Here is a 12,504-nt window from a genome sequence, read left to right on the forward strand (position 1 = left end):
CTGTAAAATTATAGGGCTCATAATTTTTTTATTTTTTTGGATGTAAATGTAAACTTGTTTAATGTGATAATTTATTGGAAATGAAGTATATGTAAACTCCATGGTTCATATGATATTTTAGAACGGAAGAAATGTAAGGAAAATTTTGATACACCGAAAGGATGCAATTGATATGATTGTGTTCAGATTGCAATGTTCTTGAAAACGAGATTTGAACATTTTCAAGATAAAGGTGTCCATAAAATAAATTTTAAATTAAAGCAGACATTGTAGAGACTTTAATGTAGCTAGATGACATTTTTTCACCCAAAGTTTGGTGAACGTAACTTTCCCACCCACGATCAACGAAAACCGTTAACTTTAACTCCAAAAGGGCAATAAAGTCACTTCACTGAAAGCTTAAATATTAAACAATTCAAATATAATTTTATCACCTCAATGAACACCATCAAACAAGTCAATGTAGTAGAAAATATCCGAAAATGAATATTAGACGCCATCAACAACTCAGCCTCAAATTCTTTCTTCTTTAATTATATTTTTCATAAACTATCCTCCATCTCTTTTTCTCATTCTCTACTTGAAGAAAAAGAAAACGAACAAAACAAAACCCATTCTCTCCTTTACACAACTGTAAGCTACCCTGGAGATTTTGCAATTTCTTTGTGGATTATTACTATTTTGATGATTGATTGATGATCGAAGTTGAGTTGTGATTGTTTGAGATTCTGACGATTATAGGTTGATTGTGTATGGCAGCTTCAACGGCTTGATGTAATTGGTAGCGGCAGTTTTCTACGAGCAACTGAGCTCGTACTTCACCAACGAGCATGGTCACACTACGATAGTGGCTATTGACCGCACAAATCACGTAGTGCACAACAACTACAAGTTCAACCATCTCTCTCTGGGTTTATATTTATTTACCTTCTACGACCGACCTTCTGCGGTTTGACGAGAGATATTGAATGGTTTCCAATTTGGAGAAGGCCTTGAAGAGATGCATGGTTAGGTTGAACATGGTGTCCAAATTCGTGCGAAGGGAGAGAAAATATTGGTGATTTTATTACTGTAAAGTGGGTAGACTTGTGATTGCCTCTATTGACATGAGATTAAATCATCAAAAATTAAGAAGTCAAGTAGGAAAATGTATTTTCATCTTTTCCGTCACCGTACCCTTTTCAGATAATAGATTTCCCTAACGGATATAACGATGGGTGGGAAAATATTTTTATGAAAAATCAAGGTTGAGAAAGTTATATTCGCTAAACTTTGGGCCCTTAAAAATTAATCCAAATAATGCCACGCGGCAGTCTAGCAGAAGCCAGGTGGCGTCATCGTCAAAGTGGAAATTTATGCATATGACCGTGGGCTCTCCTCTTAAATCGACCGTCAATCAAGCGCTCCTCACATCGATCCCGTAAACCACGTCGTACCAGATCCTGTTCTTCGTTAGAGAGCCTGCTCAGAGAGTTCTACAGCATCAAAAGCAAAAGCAGACTAGACGGAGCAACGATGAAGATAGCCATGGCTTCTTCTATGTTGATTCTGTTCTTAATTTTGTTATCGCAATTAAACGATGTCGTTCAAGGCTTCGATGTTCGGCAACACCTCTCTACTGTTACAAGGTATTTTCTAGATCATAGAATTTGAAATGCATGAATATGTATCTCGAGTATCGAATTGTGATTTTTTTTTATTTATTGTTCTTACAATTTTTTTATTTATTGTTCTTACAGTTTAATTTTACCAAATTAAGCTTTAATCTGATTCTTGTGCGTGACTTTACGTCTGTCTGATTTCGGAGAATAATGAGAAAAAGAAATGTGTTAAAAATATGGATTCTGATATCATGTTGCTTTTGTTTTTAAGGAAGTTTGAACAAAATATTTTGTGAAAGAAATGAGTGGAGCTGCTTGAATTTATGAATAATATAGCTATAGAAAATCATGTAATTTAAGCCAATAACTAATCTCCGTGGAGGTACATGGTTGGTGTCATTATTCAAAATAAATGGGCGGACTGCTAGGTTTTGTGTAATTGTTTTTTTCATTAATTGTTTTTAATTTTATGTGCAGATACAACGTGGTAAAAGATGTTGCCGATAAAAACTTCGTACCTTCTGAAATTCCTGATGGATGCACTCCTATACACTTAAACCTTGTGGTAACTTCACTTCTAAAATTAATTTTTGAGTCCTGGTGCATATCTATTGGTTTGGTTTGGTTTTCCAGTTTGATCGTTACATTTTTGAAGTTATATAAATGCTGGTCACAATCACCATAGAATCATAAATAATGAAGTTACGAGTATAAATTATACTAATGTGAGCACAAATTCTTATTACTGTAGCCTGACCCGCTTTAAGAGTGTAAAAATATGATGGCCTTGGCTAATGCATTAAGTTAGGGTTGTGTCTTTCAGCACTGTGAGTCATCAGTGGCATATGATAGGTGACAAGAAAAATGGATATGTAGTTATAAGTAAAAGTAATAATGAGGCGAGATATTTTGGTTGGCAAGGTACCTTCTTAGTTAAGGCATTATGATGTTTTATTTTAGCAAACAGTAATTGAATTAATGAGTGGTAAGATAAAAATTAGTCATTTTATCATAAACCAGGATGACCAAAAAAAAAAAAAAAAAAACTAATCCAGTTTTGTCCCAGGCAAGGCATGGTACTCGTGCTCCTACAAAAAAACGGATGGGAGAGTTGGACAGATTGGCTGATCATTTGGAGGTACTTGTGAGGGAGGTTGAAGAGAATCATTTGTCTCTAGAGAAAGTTCCTGCTTGGTTACGAGGATGGAAGTCTCCTTGGAGGGGAAAATTGAAGGGTGGAGAACTCGAATGGTGATTGATGAATTCTGAAAGTTTTAATGGGCTATTTTAGAATTAATGAGCCCAAAACGTTGAGGGGTCCAAATAATATATAAGGGAAAAAGCATGTATTTGATAACCTGTAAAAGTCGAGGGGACGAAATGATATAAGGGTAAAAGGATGCATTTGATAACATGTAAAACTCGAGTTGTCCAAAAGACAATTTAAGGGTAAAAGGATTTATTTATAGCGTTTAAAAGTCGTCGGGTCCAAAAAATATTTGAGTGTGAAAGAATGTATTTTAACCTGTAAATGTTGAGGGGTCAAAATGATATTTAATGGTTATACCATTAAAGTATGTCTGTGACAACCGGTAAAAGTTGTGGCGGTCCAATTATTTTAGAGTGAAAGGACTTATTTGATTAGCTGTAAAGTATTGGGGACTAAAAGTTGCCTGAAATAGTGTGGGGACTAAATGATATTTTAGAGTAAAAGGACGTATTTGATAAACTGTCAGAAGTATAAGGTGAAAATGATATTTTTTGTATGAATACGTATTGAAGCCTGCCAAAGTATAATGACCTAATTGATTATTTTAGGGTAAAAGTACGTAATTAGAAACATGTAATAGTACAGGGTGTAATTTAGGTAAAAGGAAGTATTTGGTAAACCTGTAAAATTATAGGGCTCATAATTTTTTTTTATTTTTGGATGTAAATGTAAACTTTAGGGTTTAATGTGATAATTTATTGGAAATGAAGTATCTTGTATATGTAAACTCCACGATTCATATGATATTTTAGAAGGGGAGAAATGTAAGGAAAATTTTGATATACCGAAAGGATGCGATTGATATGATTGTGTTCAGATTGCAATGCTCTTGAAAACGAGACTTGAACTTTTTCAAGATAAAGGTGTCCATAAAATAAGTTTTAAATTAAGTAGACATTGTAGGGACTTTAATAAATGGCTGGATGACATTTTTTCACCCAAAGTTTGGTGAATGTAACTTTCCCACCCACGATCAACGAAAACCGTTAACTTTAACGCCAAAAGGGCAATAAAGTCACTTCACTAAAAGCTTAAATATTGAACAATTAAAATATAACTTTATCACCTCAATGAACACCACCAAACAAGTCAATGTAGTAGAGAAAATCCGAAAATAAATATTAGACGCCACCAACAACTCAGCCTCAAATTCTTTCTTCTTTAATTATATTTTTCATAAACTATCCTTCATCTCTTTTTTTCATTCTCTACTTGAAGAAAAAGAAAACGAACAAAGCAAAACCCATTCGCTCCTTTACACAATTGTAAGCTACCCTGGAGATTTTGCAATTTCTTTGTGGATTATTACTATTTTGATGATTGATTGATGATCGAAGTTGGGTTACGATTGTTTGAGATTTCTGACGATTGTAGGTTGATTGTGTATGATGGCTTCAATAGCTTGATGTAATTGGTAGCGGCAGTTTTCTACGAGCAACTAAGCTCGTCCTTCACCAACGAGCATGGTCGCACAACGGCAGTGGCTACTGACCGCACAAATCATGTAGTGAACAATAACTATAAGTTCAACCATCTCTCTCTAGGTCTGTATTTATTTACCTTCTAATACCGACATTCTGTGGTTTGACAACAGATATTGAATTGTTTCCAATTTGGAGAAGGCCTTGAGGAGATGCATGGTTAGGTTGAACATGGTGTCCAAATTCGTGCGAAGGGTGAGAAAATATTGGTGATTTTATTATTGTAAAGTGGGTAGACTTGTAATTGCCTCTATTGACATGAGATTAAATCATTAAAAATTAGAGTAATGTTACAGTCACCGAGAGTAGTGCACCGAATATGTGCACCGAATGATATGGTTTAATCCTGACCGTCGATTAATATTCAGTTATAATTAATCGACGATCAGGATTGAACTACGTCATTCAGTGTACAGATTTGGTGCACTACTTTCGGTGTCTCTCTTATTTTCCTAAAAATTAAGAGTCAAGTAGGAAAAGGTATTATCATCTTTTCCGTCACCGTACCCTTATCAGATAACAGATTTCCCTAACGGATACAACGATGGGTGGGAAAATATTTTTATGAAAAATCAAGGGTGAGAAAATAATAGTCGCTAAACTTTAGGCCCTTAAATTTATCCAAATAATGCCACGCGGCAGTCTAGCAGAAGCCAGGTGGCGTCATCGTCAAAGTGGAAATTTATGCATATAACCGTGGGCTCTCCCCTTAAATCGACCGTCAATCAAGCGCTCCTCACATCGATCCCGTAAACCACGTCGTACCAGATCCTGTTCTTCGTTAGAGAGCCTGCTCAGAGAGTTCTACAGCATCAAAAGCAAAAGCAGACTAGACGGAGCAACGATGAAGATAGCCATGGCTTCTTCTATGTTGATTCTGTTCTTAATTTTGTTATCGCAATTAAACGATGTCGTTCAAGGCTTCGATGTTCGGCAACACCTCTCTACTGTTACAAGGTATTTTCTAGATCATAGAATTTGAAAGGCATGAATATGTATCTCGAGTATCGAATTGTGATTTTTTTTTATTTATTGTTCTTACAATTTTTTTATTTATTGTTCTTACAGTTTAATTTTACCAAATTAAGCTTTAATCTGATTCTTGTGCGTGACTTTACGTCTGTCTGATTTCGGAGAATAATGAGAAAAAGAAATGTGTTAAAAATATGGATTCTGATATCATGTTGCTTTTGTTTTTAAGGAAGTTTGAACAAAATATTTTGTGAAAGAAATGAGTGGAGCTGCTTGAATTTATGAATAATATAGCTATAGAAAATCATGTAATTTAAGCCAATAACTAATCTCCGTGGAGGTACATGGTTGGTGTCATTATTCAAAATAAATGGGCGGACTGCTAGGTTTTGTGTAATTGTTTTTTTCATTAATTGTTTTTAATTTTATGTGCAGATACAACGTGGTAAAAGATGTTGCCGATAAAAACTTCGTACCTTCTGAAATTCCTGATGGATGCACTCCTATACACTTAAACCTTGTGGTAACTTCACTTCTAAAATTAATTTTTGAGTCCTGGTGCATATCTATTGGTTTGGTTTGGTTTTCCAGTTTGATCGTTACATTTTTGAAGTTATATAAATGCTGGTCACAATCACCATAGAATCATAAATAATGAAGTTACGAGTATAAATTATACTAATGTGAGCACAAATTCTTATTACTGTAGCCTGACCCGCTTTAAGAGTGTAAAAATATGATGGCCTTGGCTAATGCATTAAGTTAGGGTTGTGTCTTTCAGCACTGTGAGTCATCAGTGGCATATGATAGGTGACAAGAAAAATGGATATGTAGTTATAAGTAAAAGTAATAATGAGGCGAGATATTTTGGTTGGCAAGGTACCTTCTTAGTTAAGGCATTATGATGTTTTATTTTAGCAAACAGTAATTGAATTAATGAGTGGTAAGATAAAAATTAGTCATTTTATCATAAACCAGGATGACCAAAAAAAAAAAAAAAAAAACTAATCCAGTTTTGTCCCAGGCAAGGCATGGTACTCGTGCTCCTACAAAAAAACGGATGGGAGAGTTGGACAGATTGGCTGATCATTTGGAGGTACTTGTGAGGGAGGTTGAAGAGAATCATTTGTCTCTAGAGAAAGTTCCTGCTTGGTTACGAGGATGGAAGTCTCCTTGGAGGGGAAAATTGAAGGGTGGAGAATTGATTGGCAAAGGAGAAGATGAATTGTATGATCTTGGAATCAGGATTAGAGAAAGATTTCCTGATTTGTTCAATGAAGATTATCATCCAGACATCTATACCATGAGGGCCACTCAGGTAAGTTCTCTTCTAATCATGTACCATGCCTTATATTGAGATTTTTTCTTTGAGTTTGATGCTGCCATGAGATGTATAGTAGTGGTTGATGGGAGATTCTTCTATCTTCTACTTTTCTATCATCTTGTTAATTTATTTGTTTTACATACCCTGCATTTTCATTTTTGTGCTTGTGCTCAATTGATTTTAATAAAAAAACTATCGCGATGTAGGTCTAGTTTTGTTCTATATTCTTCCCTCCCTGCACTCCTGTACCTTTTTTTCTCTATTTGTTTTTACATTTATTTTCTCACTGATGATATAGGTTCCCCGGGCATCTGCCAGTGCAGTAGCATTCGGCATGGGCCTGTTTAGTGAGAGAGGAAGTCTAGGACCTGGGCGTCATCGGGCATTTGCTGTTACTAGTGAAAGCCGTGCAAGTGATATAAAGTTGAGGTTTCATGATTGTTGTGACAACTACAAGGTATTTTTGTATAATCTTGATGTTTTCTTAGGATTTAAACACCCACCGACGAACGCATGTTGGTAATTGAGTTTCAAGTTTTTTAGGCAAATTCTGAAATTGTAAGATAAATGAAAGGGAGTGTTTTTACTTTCATTTTTCTGAGTGTTTTTGTGTTCATTTTTTCTTTCTTTAAATCTCCAGTTTCACAAAATGTGAATCTTTAAAAATGTACCTTAAAAAATATGTCAAATGGGTCTTTGTTGATAGAAATTGTATTTCTTTTAATTGCTTTAGACATCTTGTGTATGCAGAATTTTAGGACAAATCGGGAGCCTGCTGTCAACAAGCTCAAGGAACCAACTTTTGATGAAATTACTTCTTCATTGAGAAAGCGATATGGACTGAATTTCACTAGACAGGATATTTCTTCTCTCTGGTTTTTATGTAAACAGGTGATTGTCCTTCCAAATTTTGTTGTAAACAAATCATTTGCTCTTTGAGTCCACAACAGATACGCAGTTGAGATATACCTTTGGGTCGATATCTTAATTGGCTTCATTTTGACAGGAAGCATCATTGTTGGATATAACCGATCAAGCTTGTGGTCTTTTCAGTCCTTCTGAGGTGCAAAAATTTTATGTTATCTGATTGTAATTGAAATTTGAGTTGCTGATCTGTAAGCTCACTGATTGTCTTGCATATTAATGTAGAGTTTAAATTTTTTTGACTATTATTGCATCTTTATCTTTATCATCAAGGTTTTTGATCCTGGGCTAGAAATTGTATAAAAGTTGATGCTCATGTCTGCATGTGAGTTAATGAGAAAGAAATATTTTTGTTGTTCAATAATTAAATGTGCCTGTCAGCTAAGGCTAGTTTAGAAGACTTGAATTATTTTTTGTCTTGTTGGTTATGTTTTTAACTTGCGAATGTTTAAACATGTTGTAGCTTGCTTTGCTGGAGTGGACAGATGACTTGGAGGTGTTCATATTGAAGGGTTATGGCGAGTCATTAAACTACCGAATGGGAGTGCCATTGCTCGGGGATGTTGTTCAATCAATGGAAGAAGCTATTAAGGCTAAGGAAGGTATCATCAAAATTTTAAGTATACACTCTTCATACCTTTTTCCTTGCTTGTCAATATGTCATAGCCCTCATTTTTAATGGAAGGAGGAGGTTTGGACTTTATGTATGTTATGGTGGATGAGGATCTTCTATGAACCTTATGAAGAACTGTTTAAAACTACTGGGATAGCATTTCAATGATGCTGATAAATGTTCCCAGAAATTATGAATGATTTAGGGTTATTATCCTTGGTTTTGCCAAATTGCCTGCCAACAATCCTTTTTCTTCTTTTACTTTTCAAATTATTTCATTGTTGTCTTTGTTTTTACTATTCTTATCAAAGGTATATTTAATGTGATCTTTTAGTAATTAGCAAAACTTCTCTTCCCTCCATTTTGAGCCCAAAGACAATGTTGGTATTAATTTGGAGATAACTTGGTGAATAAAATATGTTTAGTCATGCGTCAATGAAACTTCTGTGGTTGAAGCATTCTGCTGAAAGAATTGCATTAATAGTTGGTTCACCTATTGAATGTGTTTGGCTATCACTTCTATCTCTGGCTTTTCTAATTTGTCTTTTAATCTTGTAGAAAAACATACCCCGGGAAGTTATGAAAAGGCGAGTCTTCGATTTGCACATGCAGAAACTGTAGTTCCATTCACTTGTTTGCTTGGGCTTTTCCTTGAAAGATCACGTGAGGACCATAACATGCATACTTGAATCCTTGTGTGGTACTTGGATGTGTCCAAGTATAAAACTTTATATCCACTTTCTTAATGGACTTATGCATATTTCAGAATTGCACCAAATACAACGAGAAGAACCCTTGCAACTCCCTCCAAAGCCTCCCCAGAGTAGAAATTGGAGGGGCAGCATTGTGGCACCTTTTGCGGGGAATAACATGCTTGTTCTGTATAGTTGTCCTGCTAACGTCCCAAACAAGTACTTTGTTCAAGTACTGCACAATGAACATCCCATTCCAGTGCCTGTAAGTTGTAGATTCTTTCTTTCTTTTGCATTATTACTATTTGTCATGTTTTCTTTTGTGTATTTTCAATTATCTACATTATTCTAGCTTCTGTATGCCTAGACATTAACATTTCTTGCTGTTGTGAACAGGGCTGTGACGGTACTGATTTCTGCCCATTCAATGTTTTTAAGGTACTATCATCTGTCAAACTCGTATGTTTATTAAAGGCAATTGCCCCTTACATACTCATTGTTTAATCTTTTCTGTTTCTGTTTCACTTTCCTGCAGGAAAGAATTGTTGCTCCTCATCTGAAGCATGACTTCGACACCCTTTGCAATGTAAAGACAAAACCAGTTCAGAAGAGTGAACCCAGTAAGTTATCACCCCTGTTTCGTTGGATTTTCTCGCTATGGAATGGCAATACACAATCCCAAAGAGTTGAGTTGTAGTTTATTTTTGAAGTAAAAATGTAGCAATTCTCACATGGTTTACCGTTGTTGGCACTTTCTTAACTTGATTTTCAGCCACGGCCAGCTCCATCTAGGTTGTAGCAGAGTTCCCTTTTGGACGATCCCACCCCTAATATATGGACAATCGCTTTTTCTCACAATAGACTTTCCTGGTTTCAATTCCATTTTCTGATCCCCAAATTTTGTTTGGGCACTGAGCCTGGGTTGACCCCTGTAGCGGTTTTTATTTGTTTATATTGTCCCCTTTTTGTTAGCTGCATATTCGACAGTTTACGCATGGCTCTTGTTGCCTCATCTCAATCTGTTTTGTTGATGCATAATTACAGCTGTACTGAAAACAGGACACAAAATTTGCATACAATTTTTTGTATGGCACAAATATGAATAGAAGAAATTAACTTAATAAAGGTTTATAATTAAGGATAAATATGTCAAATCAATTTATATAATAGAATTTGTATACAAAGTTTATAGGTGTAGTATTAAGTATTAACTACTAAACTCTAACCCCGTCAATTTATATGTAGTATTCATAGAGAAGCCATGATTTGAAGGAATCAAGGCTTCATATATTGGCATGGTGGAGGAATCATTTTTCTCCCTTGACAACCTGCAATGCAAACAAATGAGTTCAATTCCTGTTTTCAGAGATAGTGTGATGCCATTGCTCTTAATGAACTTGTATTTATATTTATATTTACCTTCAAAGCCCCTGAGTTGAAGCTCACGCCATTCTTGAACCATTGCACAACAGCAACACATGAGATGAGTAAGGAAATCATCACATGAGCCTCCCTGCACAGTAGAGCCAAAAAAATGTCAAGATTAGATTCTTTCTATCAGAAGTTTAAAACTCTTTTCTGCAATGAAGAAGAACCTCAATGTTGTAAGTTTCTCGCAGTTTTTTCCTTATGCAGCAAGTGTAACAGCAACATCCACAGAAGAGGGAGTATGCCATGACACTGTCGATTGCTTGCTCACGAGCTGTAAGTGCCAAGAGAAAGAATCAGAATTATTTGATCTATACTGGGTTTAACTCAACCTCACAAATTGTTTCACCAAAGTGCACGACTTGAAAATGGTAAGAGCTTACATATTTTTCCTTTTGACACCGCATTAGCTATCCTTGAAAATGTTCCACAGGGATACACGCATGTCTTCAAGCCTGAAATCAACCAAAATCAAATCTTAAAACAATGAGCTCAAATCAAGTTTTTTCACAATTTATCAGAAGAACTCACATAAACTGGGCTCTCTGCAACAATCAAAAAGATCAGATTGCCACTCTGATAATTGTCCCACATCTCCATAGCCAGAGTTAGCATTATTAATTACATACCTGCCCGTAATTGCACGAAAATTCGATTAAAAGATAAAAATATTTTGACCTATAAAAACTTCTTGTGCCCAAAATTGCAGAGCTTTTCTGTCTTAAATACTTACCCTGATAGAGTGTAAGTTGGTTCATTGACAAGAAGTTTACTGACCTTCTTCCCTGGAAGATCATTAACCACATTTTCTGTCACATCTATTAGATGTTCAATCAAGCGGCATTGTTTGGTATCATTGTTAGTTCTTGATCGTTGCAGCTCTATATGTAGTTTCTCTTTTTCTTCCTCAAGTGCTTCCTGGAATCCCAGTTCAGGATATTTTCTCGACAGTGAATTCTCCAATATGTTTGCATCTTTCTTTGAACGATCAGGTTTTAATATCACACTCTGTGCTTTAACATCCTCTTCATCTAGCGTGTACTCTCTTTGATCATCTTCAATGGCTACCAAACCTTCCTTCAAATGCTGGTGGGTTCATTAAAAAAAAAAACAAGCTGATTATTTATTTTATTCAAGTCAAATTTGCCCAGAAAACACAGTTTTTCCAGGTGGTCCAGAAGAAAAAAACATTCTTTGCTGCATCCACAATCAATTCAAAAATGGAAGAATCCACCATACAATGAGGTCGATTGGTTTGATAAAGACAGTATTTTTTTTTTCTTTTTTCTGTTTCTTGGCAGTGACAGAAAAATAATATGCCACCAAATATGGAAAACACATGTACAAATTATGTCAAACTAATGCTACCGACAATAACTCAATCAAAGTGCTGGGTTGAAGATTCAAGAAAATCAAGGTCGTTCATTTCACAAGATACCCCACCAGAATTTCAGGACCCACAAAACATTCAATGGCCCAGATTCTTTTCAACTGCACAGAAGAAGTAGAATAAACACTAAAGTCTAAACAATGTCTCTTTTTCTTTTAACAAATAAAAAACTAGTCTGTTTCTGCAGAATGCCTTCATAAAAATGGAATTTTTTTTTTTTTTTAATGCAGGTTGGGAATTTGGGATGAATAAATAAACTTGTTTTTTGAAAGCAAAAAATGTGTTTTCTGGCAACAAAACAATGAAACATTCCGTTTCATACCTGCATACGGAACTCATGGACAAGGGAAATCAAGGGCACGAGTTTAAGATAACGATCAATCTCAGCCTGAACTCGGCGGAACTGATACACTACGCTCCACCCCATGGCAATCATGTACAAGAAACTCTTATCTCTGCAACTCTCCACTAAATCAAACGCCTTCTTCAAAGCTTCCTCCAAGCAATCCAGTGGCTCTTTTATGGCTGGTAATTTCACAAGGTCAGTTGATTTCAACTTATCCAACAAGTTTCCTATCATCCTCACGTGCTCCGCCAGCTGCTCGCAGTTTCTATGGTGTGTTGTGGCCTTTCCGGCCGATGATATGATGAGGTTCACTAAGCCTACAGCATCTACTCCGGTCACTTGAGCCAAGGTTTCCATGCTTTTAAGTTTTGTGAGTTTTGAGTTTCTTTTTCAGTTTTGTAGTTTTTTTGTTGTGTTTTGTTAATTCTTTTAGCTTTTTCTTATTACTTTTATTCAAGGGTTA

The 12,504-nt window shown here is 35.5% G+C and overlaps 3 protein-coding genes across 5 annotated transcripts; 2 read left to right on the top strand and 1 right to left on the bottom strand.

Annotated features, from left to right (window-relative positions):
• Positions 1–1,373: 1,373 nt before the first annotated feature.
• On the top strand, positions 1,374–2,856 carry LOC116106118. The gene is made up of 3 exons (XM_031392470.1): positions 1,374–1,628; positions 2,079–2,166; positions 2,668–2,856. The coding sequence occupies exons 1-3, from the start codon at positions 1,516–1,518 to the stop codon at positions 2,854–2,856; spliced, it is 390 nt and encodes a 129-aa protein (XP_031248330.1). The 5' UTR covers positions 1,374–1,515.
• A 2,217-nt stretch (positions 2,857–5,073) lies between these two features.
• Positions 5,074–9,994, top strand: LOC116106184 (multiple inositol polyphosphate phosphatase 1-like). 2 transcript variants are annotated; one of them, XM_031392524.1, is made up of 12 exons: positions 5,074–5,309; positions 5,760–5,847; positions 6,349–6,642; positions 6,947–7,105; positions 7,399–7,539; positions 7,655–7,711; positions 8,036–8,174; positions 8,744–8,848; positions 8,952–9,142; positions 9,274–9,315; positions 9,413–9,497; positions 9,650–9,994. In XM_031392524.1, the coding sequence occupies exons 1-12, from the start codon at positions 5,197–5,199 to the stop codon at positions 9,667–9,669; spliced, it is 1,434 nt and encodes a 477-aa protein (XP_031248384.1). In that variant the 5' UTR covers positions 5,074–5,196; the 3' UTR covers positions 9,670–9,994. The 2 variants fall into 2 exon arrangements, with proteins under 2 accessions (XP_031248384.1, XP_031248383.1); XM_031392523.1 differs by lacking the exon at positions 9,650–9,994 and having other exon boundaries at positions 9,413–9,583.
• A 69-nt stretch (positions 9,995–10,063) lies between these two features.
• Positions 10,064–12,434, bottom strand: LOC116106185 (protein MID1-COMPLEMENTING ACTIVITY 1-like). Of its 2 annotated transcripts, XM_031392525.1 has the most exons (8): positions 12,018–12,434; positions 11,749–11,796; positions 11,039–11,391; positions 10,837–10,934; positions 10,689–10,760; positions 10,473–10,579; positions 10,297–10,390; positions 10,064–10,205 (listed from the first exon to the last, which is right to left on the bottom strand). In XM_031392525.1, exons 1-8 carry the CDS (start codon positions 12,396–12,398, stop codon positions 10,153–10,155), a joined length of 1,206 nt encoding a protein of 401 aa, XP_031248385.1. In that variant the 5' UTR covers positions 12,399–12,434; the 3' UTR covers positions 10,064–10,152. The 2 variants fall into 2 exon arrangements, with proteins under 2 accessions (XP_031248385.1, XP_031248386.1); XM_031392526.1 differs by lacking the exon at positions 11,749–11,796.
• Between the last annotated feature and the right edge of the window lie 70 nt (positions 12,435–12,504).

This window comes from Pistacia vera, unplaced genomic scaffold (genome assembly GCF_008641045.1).
Source record: "Pistacia vera cultivar Batoury unplaced genomic scaffold, PisVer_v2 Contig51, whole genome shotgun sequence".
Taxonomy (NCBI): Eukaryota; Viridiplantae; Streptophyta; class Magnoliopsida; order Sapindales; family Anacardiaceae; genus Pistacia; species Pistacia vera.

Coding starts and splice junctions, on each gene's coding strand:
- LOC116106118 (XM_031392470.1), top strand. CDS start 1,516: ATGAAGATAGCCATGGCTTCTTCTATGTTGATTCTGTTCTTAATTTTG. Junction 1,629..2,078: donor CACCTCTCTACTGTTACAAG/GTATTTTCTAGA, acceptor TTTTATGTGCAG/ATACAACGTGGTAAAAGATG. Junction 2,167..2,667: donor CTATACACTTAAACCTTGTG/GTAACTTCACTT, acceptor GTTTTGTCCCAG/GCAAGGCATGGTACTCGTGC.
- LOC116106184 (XM_031392523.1), top strand. CDS start 5,197: ATGAAGATAGCCATGGCTTCTTCTATGTTGATTCTGTTCTTAATTTTG. Junction 5,848..6,348: donor CTATACACTTAAACCTTGTG/GTAACTTCACTT, acceptor GTTTTGTCCCAG/GCAAGGCATGGTACTCGTGC. Junction 7,540..7,654: donor TCTGGTTTTTATGTAAACAG/GTGATTGTCCTT, acceptor TCATTTTGACAG/GAAGCATCATTGTTGGATAT.
- LOC116106185 (XM_031392525.1), bottom strand. CDS start 12,398: ATGGAAACCTTGGCTCAAGTGACCGGAGTAGATGCTGTAGGCTTAGTG. Junction 10,580..10,688: donor GGTGTCAAAAGGAAAAATAT/GTAAGCTCTTAC, acceptor TGGCACTTACAG/CTCGTGAGCAAGCAATCGAC. Junction 10,206..10,296: donor TCAACTCAGGGGCTTTGAAG/GTAAATATAAAT, acceptor TTTGCATTGCAG/GTTGTCAAGGGAGAAAAATG.